General features: G+C 37.1%; 1 protein-coding gene across 16 annotated transcripts in view; it reads right to left on the reverse strand.

Moving 5' to 3' along the window:
* ATP8B4 (ATPase phospholipid transporting 8B4 (putative)) overlaps positions 1-26458 on the reverse strand; it is a 333420-nt gene that overhangs the window by 141674 nt on the left and 165288 nt on the right. For 14 of the 16 annotated variants that reach the window (XR_010151382.1, XM_063794140.1, XM_063794138.1 and 11 more), the window contains 3 exons: positions 20785-20857; positions 12093-12163; positions 6613-6695 (listed from right to left, as the gene is read on the reverse strand). The exons of 1 other annotated variant lie outside the window; for it this stretch is intronic. Coding sequence is in view for 13 of the 15 variants with exons in the window: in XM_063794140.1 (XP_063650210.1) it covers positions 6613-6695; positions 12093-12163; positions 20785-20857 (227 nt within the window). In the remaining 2 variants the exon portion in view is untranslated. Of the gene's footprint in view, positions 1-6612; positions 6696-12092; positions 12164-20784; positions 20858-26458 lie in introns of those variants that run through there. One more of the 16 variants, XM_063794141.1, reaches the window with a different exon arrangement.

Raw genomic sequence — 26458 nt, forward strand, 5'->3', positions numbered from 1 at the left:
CTAGAAAATCAAATAGCCCAGGCACAACCGCCGGGGCTTAGTTTGGCCTAAATCTAAAGGGAGTCGAGTAGATCTGAGAGTACTGAAAAAAGGTGAGAGCATTAAAGTGCATTAGAAGCAACCAAAATGAGAGCCTAGCCATGAAGCATAACAAGGATGAGGGGAAAGCTCTCTTAGGACCCTTCTTCTTTTTGCTGGTTGAATCAGAGAAGAGAAAGAGGCAGTAAATGATCAGTTTGACAATCGATGAGGAAACAGTTAAGGAAAAAATCGCATCATTTCTCACATAGTCATTTACTGAATACATGTTTGGAGCACAAAGTCATCTTTAACGGGCAATAATAAAGCTGGAAGAAAATCACGTCAGTAATGAAGTGTAAATACAATCAAACTAGCTGGTCATATCTGTTTGCCCCTCTGAAGAGAAGACATGAAAGCAGATTGCAATTTATCCATTTGACAATCACACAGAAATGCTCTAGACCCATACTGAAAAAAATCTACAGGATCTCATTCTAGACCTTCTTAAGCATTCTAGATTTAGTCAGCTGGATCGTTGGTTAATTACCAACTTGACAGACTTCTCGAGCTAAGTATTTACCTCAAAGTGAAAGTCTGTAGTTTATCATAAAAATGGAACTCAGTGCCCAATAGTCTATGATTTTCCAGAGAAGCTGGCTTCATCTCTTCATATACATTATTAATAGAAATAGTTCTTGATTATCTGTACTGCAACTCTTCCATAAGACAAATCATCCAGCAAATAAAACATCAATATTGCTGTTCAAGAATTTCTCTAGCCAAGAGTTTTTTAGCGTTTTAGAGATTGCCCACTAGTGTTTGCCCTGATGATTGTGACAAATATTTATTTTCTTAGAAAGAAGTATGTCACCTTCCTATTTTCTAAAGCTTCTTTACTCTTCAACTGTCAAGGCTCACCCATCCATCATTACCACCATAATGGCATGTCGGCACCAGCAGTAAAGAGGGAAATTATTCTTCACACCTTTACATGGAATCTATGCCTCATGCGTCAGCTGTGCTGTTGGGTTGTGCTCCTGTCCAGGTGAATAGGAAAGCTATCTGGTAAGCAAAAAAACTCACAAGATGCTAACCAAGCTATTTTTTTTTAACCAAAAAGAGATGCTTATTTTTCCATGTTTTAATTACACACATGCTATTCTTTAGAAAGAACCACAAAATATACAAGGATTCCTGAATAAAGAGTCAACCTTTCCTCGGTTCAGAATTCAGCATTAACAGTCATACAAAATATGTAAACTTGTCAGGAGTTGCAGAAAACAGATCTCAGTTCAGTCAGTAACAATATGCAAAAGATTCTTAAACACATTTTGACAATTTACATCCGGGGTTTTCCCCAAGGAATAAGAATGTCCAGTTTACATAATAATAATTGACAAGTATTTCAGTTACTTGTTTATAAAAGCTTTTCAATTCCCATAAGACTTTAACATGAAAATCAAGGCCCAATCTCTTTTTATATTATATTTGATCTATAATATTAGATCAAGTTATGTATCTTTTCTTACAAAATTCAAGAGACCATAAATCATTTTTTTCTGATGTTTGAAATGTATAAAAATATTTTCATGAGAACTTTTCAAATAAATGGATTTACCTGCCAAAACCCAACTCTCTTGTGTGCACTGGTCTCTACATTTGGCCAAGTCTTCTATAAACTCTTGTCAGGGATCCTGACATTCAAAATCACTGAGAACATTGCTACGTTTTAAAAATATGATGACCTCATCCTTGTGCGGGATGGACTTGATCTCTGGTAATTAATTTCATACCTTTGGGTTTAGAATATTTTAAAATTTCATTTATTTCCCTAATCAAGAGCTAAGCTCTTGTGCTAATTTTTCCTAACCCTCCAATGCTGTCTTTCTACTTTGGTTTACAACCTGGGGTTTTGTGTCCTTTTGTGTCCTTTGTAAAATAGGCTTTGCCAGAAGTCCAGGGTTCATAGTCTGGCTTCTCCACTTAACAGCCATATGACACTGGGAAAGTTAATCAATTTACCTGGGTCTCTTTATCCATAAATTGAGCTAATAATAATCTCTTCCTTCAAGAGCTGTAAGGGTTTAACAAGATAATGTGTGCAATTACTCAGCATGGTGCCTGGTACATAGTGAGTTCTTGCTCACATATCAACATCATGTTTAGGGCCTGAGAACTTTAGGGCCTTTACCTTATCAAAGGCTTCTTTAGGGATGAGCCCTTGTTCAAGTCTGTCTTCTCCCCTGGGAAATAAGCTCTATAAAAGTAAGGCCTGAGCCTGACTTATTAACCACTGTATCCCAGTCTTAACAAATCCCTTGGCCTTGTGTTAAATATACATTTGCTGAATGAATAATGGGTGACTGTATGTATGGATGAAAGAAATAAGTCCACCAGAAAGACACTATCTTTGAATATAGATGCAAAAGTGAGGAGGCAGAGAGACTTACCAGAGACATCCTGAGATTTCAACCCATCTCAGTTCTGACCCTATGTGTCCGAAACCTGGAGTCCCCATTGGGAACTTCTCTGGGGATAGGAGTGGGAAATTCAGGTCTTTAGATACTTGGAAGATGTGCTTTTATGATTCAAGGACAGAAAATTGTAATTTAGTGCTAGAGAAAGTATTTTGGCAAGTCTCAGAAGAGAAAACACACAGTAACCAGAAGCAAAAATAATGCCATACCCAGATTTGCCCAGAAGTCACAAATTAAAACATATACTTAGCAGACAGAACATGGTAAAGAGTGTGACTCCCATATCGTCTCATCGATTATACCTTCCCAAAGCTAGCCAGGGCATTGCCAAACATATACAATGTTGATATCCTATTTTAATTTAAACTAAAGGATGCAATATCTAGTTTTGATTCCCATGAGTCAAGAAAGTCTTTTTCCAATCACCAGAGGAAAACCTGAAATCTATTGATATTTCATTAGGACAAAGTTGAATAAAGAAGACACAAAAAAGGGAGTAGAAAAAGAACGAGGAGCAAAGGATCAAAAGAACCTTGGTAATATATGGAGAGATCATTTATAATTCTACATACTTTGTTTTGCATCTTGTACTTAGGAGGTACTTAATAAACAGACTTAAACTAATATGGAGAGAGTGATAAAAACAAAGATAAAGAATGACAGAAAAGTGACACTGCAGGTGGAGAAAATAGCTAACAAAAAAGTGAAGGAAGAAGATGAGATGAGAACAGTAAGCAAGAATACAGGAAGGAAAGAAAGGAAAGAGAAGAATGGTGAAATGCAGTAGTTAGAAAACCATGTGCTGATAGTAGTGTGTGTGCGTGTCAGAGATATTAAAATTGAAATGTGTAAATTAGGGCTTGGAAAGAAGTGATGGAGAAAATAATCGAAGGCCAAGGAAAGCAAGAGCAATCGTGGGAAGGATTTAGGGTTTATTAACTGTCCTAACTCTTCCAAAGACTTCCATGCCGCACCTTGCATCATCCTCTTGGTCTTTAAATTTGGCTGCTAACTGGGGGGAATCTAATTTGTATGTTGTTTCTAATTTATTTTCCCTTAATTCATCTATTCATTCTTCTGATGTTTTCTTAGAAACAGGAAATTATATTTTTACTTATTAGAATAAACCCATAAAACTCCCTGTTGCCTTGAACTTCAAGGTAGATTGAAATGCAGCCCAAGATTTTAAAATGAAAAAGTAACTTAACAGAAACCTGGATTTTAGCCCAGAAGTGTACCAGCCTCATGAATCTGGCATTACATGTTTTCTGAAAAGCTGACCACAGTTTAAGTATATATAATCATAAAAAAGAGAGGTCTGTGTTGTCTTTATTTGTGAAAACAATTATTCATTGGGGATTTGGTGAGTTGCCCATTCTGTATGAAGCAAATTCAAGTCATATCTAGTAAGTAATAATTATTAACACACCTTAAAAGTAAATTTTGTGAAGTATTTTTAAATGGCTATTTTTATATATAAGCAAGTCCTTTAACTTCTCAAGACCTGTTACCTCATCTGAGAGGAAAGTGTTTTCAGCCTGAGCAACACCACTTGTATTGGTTTAAATTTGGAGCTACTGTGTTCCATTTTCTTACTTCAGAAAGGATCTGAAGTAAAGACATTTTAAAACTACCATGCCAGCTGATCCCTCTCCCAGACACCTGCCTTCCAGGAGGAGAGGATCCAGCACTCCTTCTTGGTCCTACAAGGCCACTTCAGGAAGCTTAAGCTTCCTCCTCACCCCATTGTTTCACACTCTCTTCCCAGTCTCTTTACGTTAGGACTTTCCTTTGCCCTCCCATGTCTTTTTGGGGCCTGATGCTAGTCTTCCTCTCGGTCCCCCAGTGGGATTTGTAACTATTTATTTATTCATCCAGCAGGGATTTACTGAGTACCTACTATGTGCTAGATGTTGTTCTAGAAGCTTGGCGTACATCAGTGAATAAAACAAAGATCCTTGTGTAGCTTACACTGAAGCAGATAAAGATGGACAATAAATAATTAACTTTAAAAATAAATGAATTATCCAGTATGCCAGACAGTGCTAAGTGCTATAAGAAGAAGAAAAAGCCAAGCAGGGTATGGTGGATTGAGAGTATAAGGAGTCATGCTGAGGAGAGGGATGCTTAACCCCAGTCCTGCAGTTCCATGTAAGAAATCCACCTAATCCAGCCTGGCTCCTTATGCATTATCCTGGCATCAACTTACATGGCCATGATTCTTGAAGGGTGTGGTAGAGACAGTTAATGCTCAACAAGTATTCATACTTGTTATTTCCTAGCCTCCCTTGCAGTTAAGTCAGGGCCAGGTGACAATGTTAGCCAATGAACTATAAGAGGAAGAAGAATTTAAAAACCATTGTGTCTCTTTCATCTTACCCTTAGCCCAATGCAGTGATCTCAGATGCCATTAGTCCAGATACTGTGGCTCCATGATGGAGAAGGCCACCCAACCCACTAAGAATGTGACATGAGCAAGAATAAGCCTTTACTGTGTTTATGCCACTAAGATTGCAGGGCTGTTTATAACTGCATCATAGTGTAGCCTATCTGAGCAAGCATCTAGGAAAGAATGGGACCTAAATAATTGCTAACAACCATGTTCTGCTTTTTGATGATTAGCAACACTAAAAATCATGAATTTCTACCTCCTCGTAGATCAATAGAGGTATAAAGGTAAATTCTACCAGGAAAGAAATGAGTAATAGTAAATTATATTTAGATGGCCTTTTTGGGACTCCATGAATATTCAATGAGGTATTTTAAGCAAGTATTTTGATTCATGAACACAATTTACTTTTCTTGGATTCACATAACAGTAAAATTTCATTGAAAAAATTACTTAGTAGAAAATGTGTAATTTGTTTTATTCTAATCAAAATATTTCTTGGACCATTCAGTTTCCTGGCTACTCTCTGACTTCAATCTCAATTCGGAGGAATTTTTTTTTCTATAAACATCTGTTATAAAAGCACTCATTTAAGAGAGATTAAAATATTAACAGAATCCAGACAGAGTTTACAAGCAATTGCAAAGCACAGGCAATAGGAGCTCTAAGCTCTGCACTGGAGAAACTTTAAAATATAAACTTGCCTGTGCTTTAACTCATGTGATTATGCTAATACCCTTGTCCATGTTTTCCCTAAGTGGATCCCCCAAAAACACATTTTGAAAGATTGTCTCAAACTCATGAAAATCCATTAGTAAATAAAGCCAATCTGTATGGATATACTAATACTCTGGGCCAGACTGTCAAGTGGGTAAAGCAGGAGACCACTGAGGAGTGAAAGGGAGACTCCAGAGATTCTCTCTGCAGCCTATTATGGTGCCTAAAATCCTACAATCAGTGTCTCTTTCCTTTGACTCTTGAAGTATTGTGTTTCTCTGCGGTATCTTAATCATACATGCAGATATCCTTAGAATGGACAACATCTAGAGGTTGTTCCATGACTACTTAAGAATAACTTTAACAGAATAGAACAAGATATAGTTAGAAAAGGAAAGGCAAGAGAGATTATACTGAAGATCGGGGACCAGCTGAATGGTATGAAGATGGAAATACTAAAACCATGGTCTAAAATAAAAGTCAGCAGATGACCAACTGATTAATAAATCAGAATATTCTTCTTGAACACCTAATATCTTCAAGACATTATGCTAAGCGCCGTGCAAGGTACAGAAATACATGAGGCAGGATGACTGTCTTCATGAAGTTTGAGGTCTCCTAGTTAGTCTTTGTTATGGAGCCAGGAAATGGATGGGTGGTTAGACCTAGAACTAGAAATACAAGGGTGGCCAATATTTCTCCCCAGCAAGTCTGTATATGGCTTCAGGGAGGCCAACATCAAGCAAGTAAAGGGTATTATGGGATTGAAGTAAATGATATTTAAAAAGGAAACAAGCATGAAATGAACGATAAACTGATAAAGCCATTCTCTCCTTGGCAAACATTTTTACTCTTTTTAGCGTGCGAAGAAATTACAGGCTTTGATGCCTGGAGAATTTTATGTCCTTCCACCAAATAAAAAGAAACATAAATTGGATCTCACATTACTTTGTTGCATTGCTTTTCGGGTTTGAGATTTTTGTTTGTTTATCTGTTTAAAATACTTACCATCAAACCCTGCAAGTCTGCTGATATCTGCTCCAAGTTCTGAAGTAACTGATAGTGCATGGCGGACTTTTAGGTTCGTTTCCCTGTGAAATTATTGACATGACATGAATTTTTATATGGAACAGCCCAACAGCATCCTACCAAAGCAGTCAGGTGGGTGTAGCACATGCAAAGCCAAACCCAAGAGATCCAAGAAACTCTCCTTTGAATGTCATTCACACTTCGCTCACTGTTTCAGGAAAGTGGGCAGGGCTTCTTGGGCTCCAAAGAGTTGGCATTCTACCCATGGCACATCTTTATAACAACACAATGATCTGTTTTGCAGTTTGAAAGAACAGAGGACATAACAAATATGGTTTCATTTGAACCTACTCAGACATCATGCATGAGTTACAAAACACATTCAGAATTGGAACACAGTTGCCAAATAAAGGAGGCTAATATCACTCCAGAGTCTACTATCTACATAGGAGTTTTACTTGCAAAAAATGGTCATGACTAATTTCACAGTAGCTGAAATTTAAATGGGAAAGGGAATACAGCTTTCATTTTCTTAGAGAATCAATCCAAGAAACCCGTAAGTCTAAAAGAGACAACCTAGACAAGCTCAGCAAGTCACAGTGAGTTGGGCATCTTCTTATAGGTGAGACCACACATATTTTGGACAGATGGCTCTCTGATATTCATAAATGGCCAGCAGTTAAGATTCTATGGCCATCACTTACGTCTTGTTTTAAGGGCTTGCCATCCCAGTTTTCTCACTGAATTCAGCCTAATTCTCTTATACTGTAGCTTAAGATCAGCTATCAGAGTTCTATCTTTTATGGAAATGTTTAGTGGTACTTTCCTTCAGTCAACAAATATTGATTAAATACATACCCTAGTCACCCAAGATACGCAATGCTGCCCCAAGAGGATGACAATCCTCTTGGGGAAAACAAGTGGTAGGTAAAAAAGCAAACATCACTGTGTGGAATTTTGTGCAAACCCATGAAATAACTCATTTTAGACAGCCAAAAAGCAGGTACCTAAGAAGGCATCCAATCTTAACCTTCCGTAAATGAATTTCACAATGATGTAGGACAATATGAGTCCAACTCAAGGAATACCCATTGCTAAAATAGCTTTCTTCAGGAAAGACTAAGTTGGATGTATAATTCAAGCTAGTTTGCTTAAAAGTAATCTTATTAATCAAAACCTGCTGATTTCTAGGACGCAGAGATGAGTAGGAATTGAGATAGTCAAGAACTTCATAGATGAAGCAGAAATTGAGCTGGGCTTGACGGACAAGAGTGAGATAAGTGGTATAGAGGCTAAAGGGCCAACATGTCCATCCATTTAAACAACTGTTCAAATAACTGAAATAGTCACACCAAAAAAGCCAGACAGCCCTAGTTCTTTAGCCCTAATCTACATCATGTAATTTATCAAAGTTTATCATCATTTTGAATTACTTCCTCAGGATCCTCTCCACTATCTCAGTTCTACCTTCAAATGTGAAAAAACAAAAGAGGAAGAATAATCACACACAGGCCTTCCTGATACTTTTAAAAAGTATTTTCCTTTGGGTATATACCCAGTAATGGGATGGCTGAGTCAAATGGTATTTCTAGTTCTAGATCCCTGAGGAATCGCCACACTGACTTCCACAAGGGTTGAACTAGTTTACAGTCCCACCAACAGTGTAAAAGTGTTCCTATTTCTCCACATCCTCTCCAGCACCTGTTGTTTCCTGACTTTTTAATGATTGCCATTCTAACTGGTGTGAGATGGTATCTCATTGTAGTTTCGATTTGCATTTCTCTGATGGCCAGTGATGGTGAGCATTTTTTCACGTGTTTTTTGGCTGCATAAATGTCTTCTTTTGAGAAGTGTCTGTTCATGTCCTTCACCCACTTTTTGATGAGGTTGTTTGTTTTTTTCTTGTAAATTTGTTTGAGTTCATTGTAGATTCTGGATATTAGCCCTTTGTCAGATGAGTAGGTTGCGAAAATTGTCTCCCATTTTGTAGTTGCCTGTTCACTCTGATGGTAGTTTCTTTTGCTGTGCAGAAGCTCTTTAGTTTAATTAGATCCCATTTGTCAATTTTGGCTTTTGTTGCCATTGCTCTTGGTGTTTTAGACATGAAGTCCTTGCCCATGCCTATGTCCTGAGTGGTAATGCTTAGGTTTTCTTCTAGGGTTTTTATGGTTTTAGGTCTAATGTTTAAGTCTTTAATCCATCTTGAATTAATTTTTGTATAAGGTGTAAGGAAGGGATCCAGTTTCAGCTTTCTACATATGGCTAGCCAGTTTTCCCAGCACCATTTATTAAATAGGGAATCCTTTCCCCATTGCTTGTTTTTCTCAGGTTTGTCAAATATCAGATAGTTGTAGATAAATCATGCTGCTATAAAGACACATGCACACATATGTTTATTGCGGCACTATTCACAATAGCAAAGACTTGGAACCAACCCAAATGTCCAACAATGATAGATTGGATTAAGAAAATGTGGCACATATACACCATGGAATACTATGCAGCCAAAAAAAAAATGATGAGTTCATGTCCTTTGTAGGGACGTGGATGAAACTGGAAATCATCATTCTCAGTAAACTATCGCAAGAACAAAAAACCAAACACTGCATATTCTCACTCATAGGTGGGAACTGAACAATGAGAACACATGGACACAGGAAGGGGAACATCACACTCTGGGGACTGTTGTGGGTTGGGGGGAGGGGGGAGGGATAGCTTTAGGAGATATACCTAATGCTAAATGACGAGTTAATGGGTGCAGCACACCAGCATGGCACATGTATACATATGTAACTAACCTGTACATTGTGCACATGTACCCTAAAACTTAAAGTATAATAATAATAAAATGAAATTTTTAAAAAAGTATTTTCCAGGACTCCTGATTAATGCCTTCATTGTCATTCCACACTCTTGCTTAATCTGCCTGAGTATCTTGATAAACTTCAAAGTGATTTTCAGCATAAGAAACAATACCAAAAGATGCTGTGTACCCCTTATTCAGAATTGCATCTTACTACAGTTTCACATCTTGCAAAATATAGTATAATATCACAACCACGATATTGATATTGAAATAGTTAAGATACAGAACATTTCTATCACTGCGGGATCCCTCAGGTTGTGCTCCATAGCCGTACCCACCTCCCTGCCTTTCCCACCCCATCTTAACACCTGGAAACTACTAATCTGTTCTCTATTTCCATGATTTTGCCTTTTCAAAAGGCAAAAATTTTATAAACAGAATTATACTGTATGTGACCTTTGGGATTGGCTATTTTTTGTCAGTATAATTCTCTGAAGATTCATCCAGAGTGTTACATGTATCAGTAGTTCACTGATTTTCATTGCTAAGTAGTATTCCATGGTATGGATGTACTACAATTTATTCAACCATTGACTTATTGAAGGATATTCAAGTTGTTTTCATTTCTGGATGTTATGAATAAAGCCACCATAAACATTCATGTACAGGTTTTTGTACAAACATGTCTTCATTTCTCTGGGATAAATGCCCAGGGGTGAAATTGTTGGGTTGTATGTTAACTGCATGTTCAGTTTTTAAGAAACTACAAAACCATTTTCCAGAGTGATTGTAGCATGTTACATTCCCACCCACAATGTATGAATAATCCTGTTTCCCTACTCCCTTGCTAGCATTTGGAGTTGTCACTCTTTTTCATTTTAGCCATTCTGATAGGTCTGTAGTGAGATCTTATTGTAGTTTTAGCTTGTATTTCCTCAGTAGCTAATGATGTTGAGCATCTTTTCATGTGCTTATTTGCCATTTGTACGTCCTCTTTGGTGAAATGTCTCTTTTATGTCATTTGCCCATTTTCAAATGGGATGGTTTGTTTTTTTACTATTGAGTTTTAAGAAGTTTTTAAAAAATATATTCAAGATACAAGTCCCTGGTCAAATAGATGGTTTACAAATATTTTCTTCCAGTCTGTAACTTATCTTTAAGTCCTCCTAACAGGAACTTCTGTGGAACAAAAATTTTTAATTTCTTGAAGTCCAGTTTATCAATGTTTTCCTTTTATGGATTATGTTTTCTGTGTCAAGTCTAAGAATCTGACCAGACAGCCCTAGATTTCAAAGATTTCCTCCTATTTTTTTCCTCAAAGCTTTTTATACTTTACATTTGAAATCAATTTCTGTAATATTTATAGAGCTATTCAAATTATCTATTTCATATTAAGTGTATAGTCTTTTTTTTGAGAAAGTGGTCCATTTCTTCTAAATTGTCAAATTTATGTGTGCACAGTTGTTTGTAGTATTTCTTTTTTACCTTTATAATGTCTTCAGGATCTACACCAAATTGCCATGGTTCATGCATAATATGCTAATTTGTGTCTTCTCCTTTTTTTTCTTTTATCAGTATTCTTAGAGGTTTGTCACTTGTATTGATGTTTCCAAAGAACTAGCTCTGTGTCGTTGATTTTCTTTATTTTTTTTTTGTTTTCAAGTCTATTTATTTCTGCTCTTATCTTATTATCTCCTTTCTTCTGCTTCTTTGGGGTTTATTTTGCTGTTTTCTAGGGTTTTTAGATGAATGATGAGATTCTTTATTTGAGAATTTTTCTCTTTTCAAATGTATGCCATAAATGTTCCTCTCAGAACTGTTTTAGTTGTGTCTGAACTGTTCTGTCCAAAGTAGGGTCCCACAGACTAAAGCACTATTTGAATAGCTCAATATGACAATAATTTGGAAGGCACCAGTTAAAACCATGGACTCTGGTGTCAGACTGCCAGGTTCGAGTCCTGGCTTCACTCTTCAGATGTTTTGGACAAATTACCTAGGCTCTCTAAGCCTTGATTTCATTGTCTGTACAATAGGGCATAATTACATAGCACCTACATCAGGATTAAATGATAAATTCCATCTAAAGAACACAAATACATAGTGTCATTAAAATGTAAGCATTCAATAAATGTTTTTATGCCAGACAAACTAAATCCTCTAAAACAGAACTGCTATATGGTCTATAACTAAATTCTAAATTAATATCAACATCAAAACTGCATCATATTCTGTTTCTCTCTTCTTTTTCTATGACTTCATTTGACACAGTTCCAAAAGGTTGCCTTTTAAAGTAACATCAGTCCTTCCTTCCCTCCTCAAGGAATCTTGATCTCTACCCCTCTCATTTTCCCTATAAAATCACTTGAAATCAAAACAAGCAAAAACTTTTTTTAAAAAATCTAAGGAATCTTACTGAAGATTCTCTGTATAAAGTTATTCCTGTATATAAGTTTCGCTCACTGTTTCTGCAAGAAAATAAATTTAAGAGAAAAAACAGTTTCAAAATTACTGTAGAGTAATTAACTATGGACTTTGCAATGTAAACTCCTATGTCTCCCAAGAAGATACTGAACAAGGTTAAGTCTTATCTCTAAAGACATTACTTTTAAATAAATTAAAAACCAACCAAATTATTCTAATTTTAATAACTTACCCATCAAGCTCAGCAGTTTCAACATAACAGAGACCATGTGGCTCACTACTTGATAGGAGAAGTAAATCAGCCTATTTTCAAAAATCATAACAAAAGAATACTTGAGAAGTTAGATTGGTTGAAAGTCTTCTACAGTATATCACCTCTTGACTACTAAAGAGGCAACAGAGCCTGAGAAATAGAGTAAAAGAAGTGAGATCCTGTTCTACCTCTATGTCATATGCCCTGAACCAAACCCTCCCTCTTCCCTGTTCCTCCTTTATATGCCCCTTGACTATCACAACATAAGCAAGGAAAGGAGCTATCATATGAATTAATAGCTACTTGATTCACCTTTTTTTAATGAAACATATAAATTCTATTTTCTTGCTTTGATAATTACTAACATAAAACTCTCTCCAATAAATAATTGGAAATATATGCACAAACTTTAATTACCTAGTGTCATCAGTTAAAAGCAGGGAGCAGGCAAAGGAGATGGGGAAAAGACAGAAGGGAAATAGATGGAGGAAACTAAAAAAATAAAATAAAAATAAGAGGGGCAAGGAACTTAAGAAAGAGATAAAGATGGAAAGAAAAAAGTAAAAGATGGTAGGGAGTAAGAAAGAGGAGAGCTAAGATAAAGTAGGGACTAAGGAAAACAGCAAGACAGAAGAGAAAATGTAGTCAAAGGCAGTGGGAAAAAATCATACTGAGTAGTTTGGGTTTTTCAGAGATAAACAGTTCTATTCTGATGTCCAATTGAGCTTTGCATATCACCTATCACAATTCAGTTTTAGCATCCTGGTAGCTCTCTAAATTGGCAAAGTGCTTATTGATTTTATTTCAAATTTCTAAACTTATTTTAAAAATAAGTGTTTTTATAAAATTTTGAAGGGTCTGAATGTCTAAAAAGAATTGGCTTAAATTTTAGCAATTTAGTTTGAGACATTAGCCTAACAATTTTCTAGCTATGTCTGAATGTATGATTGGCATTCCAAATCTGTGATATTTTCTTACCTTTATTTTTAAAAACATTAGAATTGCTTTGTTCTTGAATCTTGGGGGTTAAATTTAGAATCAACTTACTTTCTTGATTGTCTCAAGCTTTTAAATTTGCAACTCAAAAATAGGGTGTGCATGCGTGTGTGTGTGCGTGTGTGTGTGTGTGTGTGTGTGGTTTTGTCTAAATTGGGATAAAACAGAGCTGGGGAAAAATACCCTGTGACGGCCCCTATAAGAATAAGTGGGTTTGCATTACCAAGGCTCTTACACAACTCTGAATCAAAGAGCCACAGAAGCTTGTTGAGGCAGAAATTCTCTGACTTGTCACACTGTGAACAGAGGAAAGCCACATAAAGAAAGTGATTGCCGCTCTTGGGCCAAAAACTACCCATCCTGATTTTAAAGGAAAAAAAATTTTTTCTTGAAAATTCACCGTGATCTTATTTCCCACATTTAAATTTCAATGCATAAAAGCAGGCACCAGGCACTAAACAGCAATAGACCTTAACAGTCAGTCTATGGGCCTGCACCTCTCCTCCCCTGGGCTTAAAAGGCTCATTTTAAACAAAATCCAAAATTCTCTAATCCTAAGAATCTGTGATTGAATATAGAGAAAGATGCCTATTTGTACCCAGGGCTGCTTTTCTTTGAAACTCGAATCCAGTGTTACTGTTAAAGACTGGGTGGGGCTGCACTCACACTCACACCGTGGTAAACAAGGGGTGGAGTCCCTGCACACAGCTGGCTAGGAACATGTGACTGAGGCGCCACTGCCATCTGGCGGTCAGATTCTCTCCTGAGCAGTGACCCAGCTTCCCACAGGCTGACCCCCATAGGTTCCAGGCTAACTGTTCTTGCTCACTGTACTCTCCAGGACCAAGACGCCTACCTTCCCCACCTCCGCCCATCTCCCCAGTTACCAGCTTTTTCTTTGATGTTCTCTGAACCTTCCTCCTGCTTTCCTACTCCTTGATGGCCTTGCTGCACTCCCTTCATCCATCCTCCCTTCTCCCTGTCCCTCTGCTGAGGCCTGCTGTTCCCTTTTGTTAACCTCGTCCTTCAAGGCGTTAATTCATTGTGGTTGAGGAGGGAGTGCGAAGGGAAGGCCCAGCGGGGCTGGGAGGATAAGCGGTCAATGCGTTCATTGTCATGCAGGCAGGCCTATATTCTAGTGCACTCAGTCATAATTCTGAAAAGGAAAGGGCAGGAGAGCTGCAGAAAAAGCCCTGCTCATCCCTTGTCACCCATTTGCCAGAAGTGCTGTGCCAGGAGTGGAGCAACCCATGAATTTTGGGGCCCACTTTCCCCAGGACTCTGAGTCTCACAACAGGCCTCCTCAAGCTGACTCATCCAGTAAATCCTACGGGGACCCAATTCCTAGTTGATCCAGAAACTTGTGTTCCAGGTGTAGGTGTTTATGATTCCAAATAACATAGCTGATATTTAGTGAGGGTTTACTATGTGTCCATCACCGTCCTAAGAGCTTCACATGCGCTATTTTATTTAACATTCACAGAAATCCTGTAACGCAGGTCCTATTGTTATCTCCACTTTACAGATGAGCAAAGTAAGGCCCAGAGGGCTTCTGTAACTTCCTCAAGGTCACACAGTAAGTGGAGGAGTCAGGATTTGAATCTGGGCAGTATGAGGCATATACTGCAAGGGATACCAAAATGAGTAAAAATCTCTTTGCTTCAAGGATTTGTATAGTTTAATAAAGGCAGAATATAAGGGTTCTAAGAGCCTCATTAACAAAGTGCTATGAAAGGAGTGCAAATGAGAGTGCAACATTGGGTTGGTAGTTGAGGAAGGGCGTCATGGAATATTCTAGATGCAGTGAAAGGAAGTCCCCAGGCAGAATGACTAGCAGGAGTAAAGAAGAGGAAAGGAAAAGCGTGAATATCCAAACTCACAAGTGGGCCAGGATATCATTAATTCCAATCAGAGCCACCTATCATATGCCCCATATTTACTTTCTTTTGTGAATTATTCATGCCTTTTCTCCTTGCTCTGCCAGGAGAGGCTCTGCTATGTTCTTCATGAAGGAACCGGTGTTTTCCAACACAACGCCCCTTCCCCAACTTCCATGGGCAACAGAAAACAAATATTCCCATCAGAGGGAACCTGAAAAGAATGCACTGAACATATTTGGGTCCTCAGAGCCAAAGACATTGTCCTCATAGGGTTATTAGGCATAATAAATATTTGTTGAGTTAAAGAATAAAGTAAAATGTAAAGCAATGATAACACCCTAAAGCTGTACAATTCTTTAAGGATTTATAAAACCCTCTCTCATAATTGTGTCGTTTTACTCTCTTTACAACCCCGTGAGTGAGTAGTATTATTCCCATTGTATGGATGAGGAACCCGGGAGGTCATATCTGGCCCAGGAGTGAGGGAGGAATAGACTCTACCACACCCACCAGAAGAACTAAATTAACTCATGTAAAGCCCATGGCCCTTCCAAAGTCACTGAGGAACCCAAGGGCCCAAGAGACTTAACACAATCCTCATGGACACTCATAGCTTAAATTGCAGAGCTGGAACTAGAATTTAGAACTTCTGATCCCAAAATGTATGCTCTTTTCCTCTGGTGGGCTACTAAATCACTGGAACACAACTATGAAAAACAGAAAGTATTTCACTTTGTTTTATGTTTTGTTTTGCTTTGTTGGTGTTCAAAAATCAAAACTACAATGGTGAAAGAATATTTGGATTGTGGCTCCATGACCTGATGGAAAGATAAATTTGTAGAATTAAGTTGAACACTTTTGGATCGCCTTTTATTTTTTAGGCCATTCTCACACATAGAGTTCTTCATCGTCTCTATCATCTACAACATTATCTTTTATTTTAATCCAAAAATAAAAATAAACAAAATAGCTCATGCATTGAGTCAAAAAATGAGAATGAGATCCTAAAAATGAAGTTTATATGGTAATAGGTAACATTTGTATTTAAAATTTAAATTTCAGGTCCAATAAATGCATATTGATTACTAATATGTACGGGATACATCATTGTTTTTCTAATTACAGTGATTTGAGAAGAATAAGAAAAAGATGGTGATAAAGAAGAGAAGGAAGGCTGAGAATAATAATGGACATCATAAAATTTATTAACAGGCAGGCTGCTCCTCTAGTCAAAAAAAAAATTGCCTGAATATTTTACCCCCACTTTCTACTGTCATATAAATATGACAAATAGATATATATCAGAGAGAGAGACAGAAAGAGATAGAAAGATAGAGATGGTTTATTTACAGCAAATAGGTTGGAACAACAAGCAACTCTGACGTGAAGTTATAAAACTTAAAAGAGCAATGAGGGCAATGAGACCACCAAAAAAAAAAAAAAAAGGCCTCTCTGGAAGTGTGTCCAAGATAGGTGTTGAAAAAGAACAGATGAAATTCCCTGATGAGTCAAGAAAGAGCAAAAGCCCACCCCAGTCACGCCTGGAGTTTAGGTCAAATTAATCTTTCTAGCCCTATCATTTCCGAAGAATAAAATTGTCAATTCCTCTATCAGAAGAATGCCGTGGTTTTAAAACAACAATTCTGTGAATGCCTTTTTGTGAAGGGAAAGGAAGGACTTTTCAAACAAGCTAAACAACTCAATTCTAGTAATGTTCAAATATGCTCATGCCAAGTAAGGATTTTATTTCTACCATCAGCTAAGAAAAGTGAAACAACACAAGAGTACTGCTGTCCAGTGAAGGAAAAAGGTACGCCTGGCTCCCATGGTCCGAGTTCCGGTGGTGTCAGGAACTCTGCAGTATGTTTTTCTAACAAAATTTATTTGGTTCTTCTGATGCAAGTCAGACTCCTTGTGGTATCTGAATTATATTCTGCATTTTTCCTGGTCCTTCCAAAAAACTAGGAATTCTAGCAATTCAGCCCACAAGTATTCTTGAATTTTAAAATGTACATACAAATGCAGAACAAGGAAGTTCCCTACATAAAAAAATAAATAAAAATAAATAAAAGGTAAGTAACTTCTGAATATGCCAGCTAATTGGCAATCTCCGGTGAGCTTTTTTCCTTGCTTAAAATTTACTGATAAACTGACATAAATCAGGTTGCAAATTCTAAGTTCAAACAGCTAGAAGTTATGCATCTGCACTGGGCACAACATATTTTCTGATCACTTGGCTTCCAGCATCCAAGCCAAGGGCCCCTAACTCTGGTAGCCCAGACTCAAGTCAATGAGGATGACTGTTCCAATGGAGTAAGGAACAGCAAATGGTAGTGGTTAGAAGTGGGGGCACTTGAGCTACATTGCATAGACTTAACTCCTGAATGTCCCATTGGCGAGCTGTTTGACGGCACTGTGCCTCTGTTTTCTCATCTGTAAAGTGAGAGCAATAAGGATACTATGTAACCTGCCCTTACTGGGCTAATGTGAGGATTAAATGAGTTAATCACATGAAGTGCTTGTTAATATTGTCTGGCATGTGGCGTATGGCCAATCAATGCTAGCAATTGTTTTCATGACCTTCATGACCTGGTTTCCCCCAAATCTACCTCAGTATAACTCCTAAGTGGGTCTCTTTCAGAGGCCTGTAAGTTTTGCCCCCCGAATATAAGCTCTCTGAAGCCCCCGCCAGCTGATACCAGAGTGCAGGGAGATATATTAGTACTCCTAAGTGATTCCAATGGTTCACCAAAAAAAAAAATTTTCTTGCCCTTGAAAATGGTTTTGTAGGTGCTGAGTAGATAGACATGGAAAAACTTTGAACAAAATTACCTAATCAAGAGGTTCAGTGAGGTGGATTTGAAGGACTCCCATCCTCAGTTATCCAAAGATTAGGCCAACAGAACTACATTTGTAGGAGTCAAACAGAGAACAATGGAGATAAAAATATCTTTTTTTCATAAAGCTGTTATTACTGATAAAGACCAGGCTTCAGGTCTGTGGCCCAAATGGGCTTCACTCCTGTTAGACAAACTCATCGAGCCACAGATGCTGGAAGCTCTAAGTTGCCCTGGCCCTCCCAATACCCCCACCACAGGGATTTGCTTCTATAAAATTGATAGCGTGGAAGAGCAGAGCAGAACAGACTCTCTGCACACAGGTGCAGCTCAAAGAGAACAAGAATTAAGGAAGCATCACCTAGGTCATGTGGCGCCACTCCCAGCTCCCAAACTCACCAATCAGAGAAGTCACTCCTAGGAGAAAGGCGTGAGCAACTGGATGAAAGACACTTAGAGTGTTATTTTGGTGCTGTCCCTCCAAACGATAACAAGAGGAAGAGTGGAAAATAAGCATTCTCACCCCATCATGGGAACCACCATAAAAGGCCACATCCGTGTGTCTAATACAGTAGCCACAAATCACATGTAGCTATTTAAATCTAAATTAATTAAAATTCAAAATTCTGCTCTTCAATTGCACTTGTGCTTGCCTTCTGTATTTCACTTCATTGAACCTTTTGCAATAGCAAGTAAGCACACATACCATAATATAGAAAATATAACCAAATTAAAAACAAAGACCAAAGAAAATACAAATTCAAATATAAAGGCTAGAGGGCCAATTGGAGCCTAGATCTGCTGGCCATGAGGCACCATAGAGTTAAAAGCTTTGAGACATAGATTTCACTGCTGCTTTTCTGGACCCACTCCTAAAAATGTGATAAATCAGCACACTATGGCGTTAGTAAACAAGTGAGTCCAGTCTGATGTTCACCCTTGTTAGAGCACGTTCATGGGGCTCCTAACACTCATTGTTTTTACTGAATACCTGAAGTAGAAACATACCTAGCATTGCCCCTGAAATATTCTATTCCAAATAAAATGATAGTTAAGTGTGTGGCATATATCCGTTTATGCTAATAACTCTTCAATAATCTGACACTATCTAGCTGAAATCATTGCCAAAAACATTTGAATGCACACATCTAAGAATTCCACATGTCCCTTTTTTATAAGTTAAGGTTATCCACTTAGAAGCACCAAAACTCTTTCACTGTAATCATTTTAATTGAGAGTAGAACTCGAATGAGTTGCCTGGAGCCCTTTCTTCTTAGACAAAGAACCCTGAATATATGTGATCTTTAATTAGGGCAGATACTGTTTACTGGTATCCTATTGATCCAGAACATCTGAATTTTTGTAAATTTATATCTACTTTTCTTTTTTTTCCTGTCTTCTTTCTTACAAAGATCAACACTTAACTATTCAGCCAACATTTACCAAATGCCCCTGTTGATGGAACATGGCACCAAGTGTTGGAGAACAGGCAAATCAATAGGTGCTTTGCCTGCAAGAATCGTATAGTCCAGTGTCAGCTTAGACAGAGAATCACAGCATGGAAGGGATTTTTGAGATCCTGTAGTGGTCTAGCATCTTACCTGACACATGGACAAACCAAAGACAAAGAAGATAAAGTCTTTACTGTCACTGAAAGAATGAAGCAAAGCCTCAGTTCTCTCCCAGTTCCCCATCTAGTGCCCTTACACTGGAGCTACCTTGATTCCATGCACAGAGTATGTTCTAACAGACACCACCTTCCAGGGTATTATTCCTAATCTTTAATGAGCTGAAAAATAAGATGGACAAGTAAATTTAAATTGTGACTTAAATAAAAGTAAATAGATTGCGAGTGAGAACCTGGCAAACTGTTCTGCTTATAAGGAGCTTAACCAGAGTGGACTTTGAGACCTCTGTTTTGGCTGCCGACACCTTTTTGTTTATTTTTGGTTCCCAGCTATTTTCCAAAGCATTGTGGTTACCAGAGAAATAAGCACTTCTCTACTGAAAGTGTGAACTCTTTTGTGAATGGCCTGTCTACTGAGTAGTCTCCTTAGTGTGGGTTGTTCTGGAGAATTCAGTATACACAGATGGTGCATTAATGAAAGAAGACTGTTTCTGAAAGTGAATGTTTAGGACTCTTAACTGAGTTGTTGTTCTTGTAAATAACTCTTGGGGCCATATTTTTTCCCCTGTGGTAAAATGTCTCAACTTGATACACAAAATAGCACTCAACACAAAAAATTTCATATGTAATCTAATATATATTTGACATAAGCAATACAATAACTTGAATTTTTTAATCTCTGATCTCAATAACTTTTGTTACCTTAAATTTAATTTGAACTATAGTTAGTTGCATATATTTTAGTGATTAGACTAATCCCTTGAATTTTATTAAGGAAATTATAACATAGGCCATTTGAGTATATAAATTATAATATATTTGATAAAGTAAAATCTCATTAATAACATGTTATTAATTCAGCACAATCAATAAACATTTTCTAATTTTTAAGGAAGAACCATATCTTTTCTCTTTCTCTAGCTTATTTTTTTTTCAAATATACTATAAATTAACAATACTAATCAGGATATTAACAGTACTAATCACAAAATACGTGAGAGCAGACTTTTTAAAGTACTCAGGAGCATTTTTAAAACTCTTATTTAAATCAAATATTGGCTAATTTAAAATCTTTTGTTCCGATTAATTTAAAAGATCTCTAGGGAAATGGACAAGGTGATACTCATTCAACCTTATGTGAGTTGCCAAGTTATTGAAACTAATAAATCAACGTCTTTTAAAATATTTCATAATTAAGACTTTTTACTAATACATACTGATGATAATTATTCTGGATTAGTAAGGATTTACTAAATTTGCAAATGTAAATACTTCCATATATATGCTACTTTAATCTGAGATAAATTATTCAAACAATATTGAATACTTACAGCAACAAATTGGTTATTTTCTAATTTAATGATGTCTCCCACTTTGACATTCATCCATTTTTCATTCTGCAGTCTAAAAACAAAAATAAAATTAATTTTCTTCAAGAATGAAGAATTGAAAGTATAACCAAGGGAATGTATTCACAATGTAGCATCATATAACAGAGGAAGCAGGCAAGACTTTCCTAGTATGTTAATTCAAAATGGTCTTACATTAACACGGGAACAAAGGCCCAGAGAGGTTAAGTGATTGGTCAAAGATACCCAGTGAGTTAGTGGTACTCCTGGGCTAAACTCAAATGCTAAACTCTTGGCTGAGCACTCTTTCCACCACCTATGGTGCCAGCTTTATGCAGCAGCTATGAAATCTCAATAAATTTTAGTCACTGACATTCTTTTCCAACTCGATTGATAAATACAGAAACATCATTGCCATTGCCTCAGAAGTCTATTTAACTGGAGGCAAAAAAGCAAAGGAGACAGTGGCAAGGTAGAGCAATAGCTAAAATGCAAGTAAAAGGAAAAATATGTTAAACTCTGGAAAGGACAAGAACAACAAAGCATGATAAAAGAAGCCTTGGAAGACTGAATGAGAAGGACTACCTACAAACCAGCACTGAGGCTGAAGGACAGGCTTGGTGGTATTCTAACAGGACAGCAGCTCAGAATAGAGAACAACACAGTCAACCTACTGCACTGCTTTCTGTGCAGGTCATGTATATGATGGAGCCCCAAGACCACCCTCCACCCAGTTCAAAGGGGTTTATTATGAAAAGCTATTGTGTCCATTGAATTTGGCCCCTGATGACAAGTTAGTCAGGGCTGTCCAAAACCAGACAGGCCCTCTGGATGCAGACCACCTAGGCCAGTATACCATGATTCTAATCATTCCTTCTGAAATTCCCTGAAATGTAAACCAGCTTTGTTTTCCAACTTGGAAGTTTTCATCACATTTCTTTCTCAGAGATTCCCTTCTAAGAGAAAAGGTTGGGATGAGTAGAGCAGGTTTGCCCAACAAGTTGAGGTGGACAGGTTAATTTCATTGTACTTTAAAAAAAAATAACCTAATTTACTTGTTTTATAGGCTGGAAAATAGTTTTAAATATTTATTCGACTGTGAAATATGCCTCACACTATCAACTCTGCTGGATCATTTGGCTTAAACACTCAAAGAATTTTTCTTTAATACAGATCCAAGTACACGTTGTTCTGGAAATTTTTCAATTGCAGTATTTTCATCTCTAGCCAGAATTCAATCATTTTTCCAGTGCTACACTTTTCTGAACTTCATCTAGTTTGACAACAATAGAAGAACCTAGGAAGCCTTCTAAATCTCATTTATCTTTACAGGTATGAATTATGTGCTGGTTAATTTCTCCTAGAGACACCTCCTCTGGCACCTTAGTGACACTTCTCAGCAAACAACATCTTAGAAAAAATGGGCATGAGTGGACAGAGAAGGCTATTGTGTCATTGTTGGAAACTGCACTGCTACCAAATTGCCTTGAAGTCTCTACTGAAAGTGCACCTGTCTCAGGAAGAAGTCAAGATGATATTGCGTCTTATTTCCAAACTCTTATTCTTCCAACTTGTATAGCACAAGCTCTAGGAAGGATTATACAAGAAACAGTAGGCAGTAGTTCTGGATGTTGACGCCGAGCCTAGCACAATCCAAACTACTTCATCAATAACCTTTACAATGGACAATTGGACACACTTTTCAGGTTTGTGGACAGAACCCTAACAAGAAGAAAGCACAGCCCTCACAAAGTAAGACCATGAGAGGAAATTGTCTTATGATTTGACAAAGTTATCAGAAACTGAACGAAGAGTAAGAAAAAGAAGCACAAAATAGATTATTTTAAAGAGGAGAAAGTAACAGTCTACAAATGTAACTAGAGTTTACAGAAAAAGAGCCTGGAGATATTGGTAAACCATAGGCTGTGTGAGATGCCTTGCTTAACCTCTGATTTGAATATATCCCTGTAGAACAATCAGTATGTACAATACAATCAGAGGAGTTTTTACATTATCCCCTATTCTGTCTTAGCAAATATTAATATATATAACTGCACTTAACTAGGAACTCAGAGATACATCTAATGAGCACTAAGGATCATAGCAACAGAAGTACCCAAACTTGCTGAATAAGCATAAACTGATAAAGACCTATAAACAAATTTAAATAATCTATATTTTGAATCCAATCATTTTTCTTGTCCTACCTACAACCACCATCACTGACAATAATGCATAAAAAATATCCCAGCAGAACTGGAGGGTCAGACAAAATGATTTGCTTTAAAACTCATCTTCAAAATATTTCTAGACTTCTAAAATTTTAGCTTGTATGGTGATTGGGTTTTGTCACCAACTTGAAACATGAAAGCAGACACTCCCTGGCTCTAAATGTGTGATGCAGCTATTCTCAGGGTTCATGTTTAAAGCAATCTTGCACCATAGCTCTTCTAGGGGGACATAGGATGGCCTTTTGGGCTGTGAAGGTGACACTGGCTCCACAGACTCAGCACCTTCAAACTTTGCTTTTGCCATTGTCAAAAGGTGAAAGCTCCTGTAGATGAATTGCAGTATATGAATATTCTGAAAAGAAAGGAGAAGTTATAAGATTTTAAAATGTGGCTCAATTTTCAGCATCATATAATTATTTCAGAGTATAAAACTCTGACATAATCTAGTTAATGCTTCTTAGAATCCGTTTTTTTAAATACATATGGGATAATAAGATAGCCTTTACCTTAGCAAACTCACAAGTCAATTGCTAAATAAGCCAAAATCCAAGTAAAAAATTCATAAAATTTATATTCCAAAGGCACCATAAAACAGACGGAGTTTAACTGCCACAGAACAGCAACTAGAATTATCTGAAGCAAATTTTAAAAAAAATATGCCATTATATATCTACTCTCAGAACTCTGAGTTCTAAGAAAAGGAGGTAAGAGATAGCAAATGCAACTAATAATTTTTGATAAACTGGTCTGAACCTGCTTCTTCCTGATGAGGCATAGCATACTAAGAGCTGCTAGACTTCACTGAAAATCTCCTTGAGAAAATGCAAGTCTGAGAGTGAGGTAGCACCTATCATGCTCCATGTCACTAGACTATTGCTTTCAGAAGCTGAAAATCAAGTGTTGACCTTAAGGAACACTTTACCTGCTTCTTCCTGATGAGGCATAGCATACTAAGAGCTGCTAGACTTCACTGAAAATCTCCTTGAGAAAATGCAAGTCTGAGAGTGAGGTAGCACCTATCATGCTCCATGTCACTAGACTATTGCTTTCAGAAGCTGAAAATCAAGTGTTGACCTTAAGGAACACTTTTGGAAGCAATATTGCAAGTGCATTGCTAAAGCTTGAGAAACAAAAGAGGGGATTTTCAATGGGTTCATCAAGGTCATCCTTTCCATGTTCTAATGCTCCTGATTTCCCACCAGCAACATGGATTCCTGAAAAGGGGATTTCCTCACAAGCTACAGAAGTGTTGGGGTACTAGAGAGAGTAGATAATAAAGGTCAATATAATTGACCTCCCCAATTAACCAATCAATCCACTTAACACTGAGCTTGGTTTCTTCTTTAATCTCAAGCACATGTCAGCCTTATAACACTCAAAAGTATTCCCTTGCTCATACACTTTTTTTGTTCACCACTCCATCCTGAGGACTTAGAATAATACCTAGTTCACAGCAGGCACTCAATAAGTATGCAGTGAATGAATGATAAATAAATTAAGGAGTATAGAATCATTATTTCCAAAAACATTTGCTGAATGATAGCATTTGCCTGAATGTCTAATAAGAATTATAGCATCCCATGTTTATTTAGTGCTTACTGCATTCCAGGGACTGTACTGATCCCTTCATGTATAGGGCGCCAAATAAAATAAATAACACCTCAATTAAATTTGAATTTCAGATAAACAACAAATTATTTTTAGTATATATTCCATGAAATATTTGGGACACATTTATACAAAAACATTATTATTGTTTATCTGAAATCCAAATTTAAATAGAGTCTTATATTTTAATTTGCTACATCTGGCAACACTATTCATGTATCTTATCTCATTTAATCCTCACAACAGCCCTAGAGATAGGTATTGTTTTGACTTCCATTTTACAGAATAGGACACTGAGGTTCATAGAAATTGAGATCTTTGCCTTATTTTGCAGTATCTATCAAAAGTTTAAATGACCACACACTTTGAAAACTGATCCTACAGGTACTCAAATATGAATGTACCAGGATATTTATTGCAGCATTATTTGTAGCAGAAATTGATTAGAAGCCACGAAAATGTCCATCAATAGGAATTAGATAGATGTACAATGAAACACTTACTTAATCATGGTTCATTCACTCAATGGAATATAGTGCAGCCACTGAAAAGGATAAGGTAGGTCTATATGTGCTAATATGAAATATGCTGTAAGTTACATTATTAGGAAATGTAAAAAGAAGTAAGTTCATGTAGGATATATTATACATTTTTATAGGCATAGAAAATTTCTTGAAAGATACACAAGAAACTACTGTGGTTGACAATAGAGAAAGAAAATGAAGAGGGAAATTGGGATGGAAGAGAGACTTCATTTCCATTTTACGTTCTTTTGTACTGTTTAAATTATTTGGCATTACACATATTAGTATTTTAATGGCCAACTGAAAAGAAGAATAGAAGCAGAAAGAAGTAATAGAAGAAAACTTGGCCAAGGTCACATATAAGTGGCAGGTCTGGGACCAGAACCCAAGTTTGTCTGGCTACAAAGCCCATGCTCTTAATACATCTATATTTATTGTTGCTTTTTATTTCCCAGAGTAATTATGTATTACCTACATAGAAAAAGATTGGACCCTAAGGAGCTGAAAGGACCCAATCATGGCAACAGTGCACACTCCCAGCATTTAAAACCAGTTGATCCAAAGACAGCTTGCAATCATGATCCCCTGACACAAACACTCAGTGGACAGCAGCAGTTTCTGGTTCTTTTCAATCCCAGTACCATCAGAGCTGCGCTAGAGGAAAACATACAGCTTGGCCCTAATCCCCTAATAACAGAGTGGTGAACAGGATCTCACTACGTTGAGAATGAACATAACGCTCATGTCTTTGGAATCTATTTATTTTAAAGAATGCAGATGTTTCCCTTTTTTCTCCATTCTTCTTAGCAAAATGCTTATGCTGAGGCAAAATCACACAGGGAGGTCTCTGGTCAGCTGCTGAAGATGCTCTCTCACTAATTTTGCCAGGGAGGAGGGTGAAAATAAGAGATGATGAAAGATGTAGTGCTATAGCATGGAGAATTTAGTTTAACAATTTGCTGAGAAAAAGTAATCAATCTTACAGATGCCCTGCCTAATTTATATAAATCCTATTGTGCATTATTCAGATGCAGAAATAGACACACAATTTAGTCTTCCTATTTTGAAAACAAAATGATCAACTCACTAAGTTTTACCTGAACAATAAGCCTGCTGAATGTTTTACAGGAAATGTATTCTCTTTCATCATTTTCCTAAACTGAAACCCTTGCCCAAATGAGCCTCCTAAGACTCTATCTTCTGTAGATTCTTAGTAGGATTCTGTGAATAGATGGCTATAGATTATGAAGACACAGGAATTCAGAAGAAAATGATTTCAAAGAAAGACAATTC

The sequence above is a fragment of the Pan troglodytes genome, chromosome 16 (assembly GCF_028858775.2).
Source record: "Pan troglodytes isolate AG18354 chromosome 16, NHGRI_mPanTro3-v2.0_pri, whole genome shotgun sequence".
Lineage (NCBI taxonomy): Eukaryota > Metazoa > Chordata > Mammalia > Primates > Hominidae > Pan > Pan troglodytes.